Source organism: Haplochromis burtoni, unplaced genomic scaffold, assembly GCF_018398535.1.
Source record: "Haplochromis burtoni strain Fernald_Lab_line unplaced genomic scaffold, NCSU_Asbu1 Contig_2367, whole genome shotgun sequence".
Taxonomy (NCBI): Eukaryota; Metazoa; Chordata; class Actinopteri; order Cichliformes; family Cichlidae; genus Haplochromis; species Haplochromis burtoni.
In genome coordinates this window covers 8,970-13,017 of record NW_024584728.1, presented here as the reverse complement: position 1 = coordinate 13,017, position 4,048 = coordinate 8,970, and the positions used below count along the sequence as shown (strand labels likewise).

The 4,048-nt window shown below is 38.1% G+C and overlaps 1 protein-coding gene across 1 annotated transcript; it reads left to right on the top strand.

Moving 5' to 3' along the window:
- The first annotated feature begins 629 nt into the window (after nt 1–629).
- LOC102310261 (interferon-inducible GTPase 5-like) lies at nt 630–3,194 on the top strand. Its single transcript, XM_005952862.2, has 2 exons — nt 630–1,669; nt 1,931–3,194. Exons 1-2 carry the CDS (start codon nt 1,153–1,155, stop codon nt 2,566–2,568), a joined length of 1,155 nt encoding a protein of 384 aa, XP_005952924.2. The 5' UTR covers nt 630–1,152; the 3' UTR covers nt 2,569–3,194.
- Nucleotides 3,195–4,048: the final 854 nt, after the last annotated feature.

Genomic DNA, 4,048 nt, shown 5'->3' with positions numbered 1-4,048 from the left:
AAGAGAAACCTGGGGTTGTTCTTATTTTCTTCAATCAGTGATGAAGAAATACTTTTCTTTCTTATTCTTATTTAAAAAGTCTCGCTTTTAAAAAATAATTATCTGAATTTTACAACCAAAGATTTTATCTGATGTAAAATGTATAGAAATTATACATATACCAACAAGACTGTACATCACTGTCACAACAGTGTCTGTTTTCATTCAAAGGCTTTATGGCTTTTCCTATAATACCTGGTGGGCTGGTCTCTGCGTGCGTGTTCATGGAGCTGCATGTTCACCTGGTGGACATCACTACCTGACAAGTTTAACTGTCTTCAGAACATTGCAGAGGCCTTATTGACAGTATTTGGCTCTACATATCTGTGTGAGCAGATTTTCTCTCACACGAGTGTCCTCAGGTAGCCGTCTGAATGCTGGACACTCGGAGACCTGTGTCTCTGAGTGGGAGACCAGAGATCACATTAACATGTGTATCTCTGTATTAACAAACATGCCATATTGGCCCAGTTTATTTCTCTTATCATTGTTGTGAGGAGACCATAAATAGCATTTGTATTTTCTGTTGTACAGTTCATTTGCTGTTATGGATAAAAAGTGTCTTTTTTTTTTTCAAAATAGCTGATAACTATTCGCTGATTGCTGCCAACATCTGCGAACAAATATACAATTCTATAAAGTTGTTCTATATAGTGTGTAACTGTTAACACAGAGTATTATTACATTTCTTGCTAATGCAGTCATATGGCACATTGACTACTGAGGAAATTTTAGATGGCACTCGTCATCAGAAAGGTTGCCTACCCCTGCTTGTAAAAAAACAAACAAAAAAAACCCTACTGATTCTGAGGTGGTCAGGTGGGAGGCACTTATTTATTGGAATAAGTGCCTCCCCTTTATTGGAATGAACCATTTGACACATTAAAGATATCCCACAGTTTGAAGATCCTAACAATCCTCAAATCGGCTCCTTCAGAGGAAGTTTCTGTAGGCTTAGAATCTCTTTGTTTCTGTGAATCTGAAAATGTGACCAAGCAGCTTGAAACAGAGAAGAAGAAATATAAGATTAAAATCACATCTGACTATTGATGACTTATCAAAGTCAAGTGCAGCAACTTAAACGACTTTTTCTGCTTTTGTTTAAGGATCAGCATGGAGGATCTATTTGCTTCAGTTAAAAGTGATCTGAAGAACAATGATCCTGCTGCAGCAGCTGCAAAGATTAAAACATATTTAGAAAATAATGATATTCCATTAAATATTGCTATCACAGGAGAATGTGATGCAGGCAAATCATCCTTTCTAAAAGCCTTTAGAGGCATAAAAGATAAAGATGGGGGAGCTGATGTTGTAGATACCACCTCAGTGTACCCTCATCCAAAATATCCCAATGTTACTTTCTCGGATCTTCCTGGAATCGGCAGCACCAAATTTCCAGCGGATGAGTACTTAAAGCTTGTTGGATTTGAGAAGTTTGACTTCTTTATCATCATCTCAGCTGATCGCTTCAGAGAAAATGATGTGAAACTCGCAAAGGAGATTCAAAAAATGAAGAAAAATTTCTACTTTGTTCGCACAAAGATTGATAACAACATAAAAGCTGCACAAAGAAAGAAAGACTTCAGTGAAGAGAGGACTCTTACCCAAATGAGGGAAGATTGTGTTCAAGGTGAGTGTCTCTTTTAATGATCTTACAGTATTAAAATAAACACCAAAAAGATGTGTTCATGCTTATTTACATGTTAAACTACAGATTCTACAAATTGGCATTCTTTGTGTCAGAGTTGAGGTTTTATTGAGCCACAGTAGGAAGTATTGGAAGGAAGGAGTATTGTTTGTAGGATTTTTTTCATGTAACAGAAATGAGAAAAATCTGCTTTATGATCATAATCATCAAGTTAAACATATCTCTGTATTTTACTTAACACAGGTCTTAAAGAACAAGGCATCGAGTCTCCACAGGTGTTCCTGGTGTCCAGCTTTCATCCCCACCTGTATGACTTCTCTCTCTTACAAGAAACCTTCGACAGAGAACTTCCTGAACTCAAGAAACATGTTCTGCTATTGCCTGTGCAGAATATCAGCCTGGAGATCAACAACGGAAAAAAAGAAGCTTTTCTGACTAAGTTAAAGTTCTTCACTCTGCTGTCTGCAGCTGCAGGAGCTGTTCCAGTTGCTGCAGTTTCTGCTGCTGTTGATCTGAGCTTGATGGCTGCATTTGTCAGAGGTTGTGTACAGGGGTTTTTTCTTGATAAGCCATCACTTAAAAAACTTGCTGTCACATCAGGAGTGACCTACATGGATCTGTGTGCTGTCATCAAGTCGCCATTAGCTGGAGTAGAAACTGACAAATATCTCATCATGAAGGTGTTGATCACTCTTACAGTTACAGCTGCGTTATTGGCAGTAAAGGATCGTTCGAGATCCATTCCAAAATTTGGGAGCCCAGCAGCAATGAGTCTCTCTTATATCACCCCCTACAAACTTCTGATGTTTTCTCTTAATAAGCTTGCTGATGATGCTCAGAGGGTGTTTGAAAGAGCTGTGGGTTTCAACACTGCAGAGTGATTTTGTTAAAGAATGTCATCCTTTTAAAACTGAAGCAGACATAAGATTTTTTCTGAGTACATAGCAAATCCAGTCATCCAAATCAGGTGTGTTCATAAAAAATAATTCTTGCTGTTTTCACAAATGATGTATTTATGGTTTTTTGTTTTCCAATTATTAAATCTGATTCTTGTCATTCTTTTACTGAATAGAGAGAACACGACTCATTTAGTCAAGATATTCATAATTTTTTTTATTTATTCATCTTCCAGAAGAGAGAGACCTGCACAGCCCAAAGCCAGTTGCAAAATCTCTACCATTAGAAGCCAAAAATGTGTCTCATATAGGTGTTATTTTGGTCCTTTACACGTCACACAGTTTCGATAAAAACAACTCCTTCTGTGTTACTAGTTCCGCTTTTTCTGTCTGGTTTCCTGTATTTGATTAATATGCCTCTGCAGCTCTGCACTAAACTTCCTGTTTCTTAAACTTCCACTAACTTAAGCCTCTGTTGCTAAGGCGACCTGTCCCCTCTGACCTAGTTCTCTCTCACAGCTGGCCTTTATACAGGCCTTTATTATTAAAATACATAAAACAATATAATCAGAAAATAAGCACTAAGAATATACAGGGAGTGCAGAATTATTAGGCAAATGAGTATTTTGTCCACATCATCCTTTTCAGAGAGGAGGGCAGAGAGCTCCAGTCCAACTCAAGGTGGAGGTGGAGTACTGGTTTGGGCTGGTATCATCAAAGATGAGCTTGTGGGGCCTTTTCGGGTTGAGGATGGAGTCAAGCTCAACTCCCAGTCCTACTGCCAGTTTCTGGAAGACACCTTCTTCAAGCAGTGGTACAGGAAGAAGTCTGCATCCTTCAAGAAAAACATGAATTTCATGCAGGACAATGCTCCATCACACGCGTCCAAGTACTCCACAGCGTGGCTGGCAAGAAAGGGTATAAAAGAAGAAAAACTAATGACATGGCCACCTTGTTCACCTGATCTGAACCCCATTGAGAACCTGTGGTCCATCATCAAATGTGAGATTTACAAGGAGGGAAAACAGTACACCTCTCTGAACAGTGTCTGGGAGGCTGTGGTTGCTGCTGCACGCAATGTTGATGGTGAACAGATCAAAACTGACAGAATCCATGGATGGCAGGCTTTTGAGTGTCCTTGCAAAGAAAGGTGGCTATATTGGTCACTGATTTGTTTTTGTTTTGTTTTTGAATGTCAGAAATGTATATTTGTGAATGTGGAGATGTTATATTGGTTTCACTGGTAAAAATAAATAATTGAAATGGGTATATATTTGTTTTTTGTTAAGTTGCCTAATAATTATGCACAGTAATAGTCACCTGCACACACAGATATCCCCCTAAAATAGCTAAAACTAAAAAAACTAAAAACTACTTCCAAAAACATTCAGCTTTGATATTAATGAGTTTTTTGGGTTCATTGAGAACATGGTTGTTGTTCAATAATAACATTATTCCTCAAAAA

Coding starts and splice junctions, on each gene's coding strand:
- LOC102310261 (XM_005952862.2), top strand. CDS start 1,153: ATGGAGGATCTATTTGCTTCAGTTAAAAGTGATCTGAAGAACAATGAT. Junction 1,670..1,930: donor GAGGGAAGATTGTGTTCAAG/GTGAGTGTCTCT, acceptor TACTTAACACAG/GTCTTAAAGAACAAGGCATC.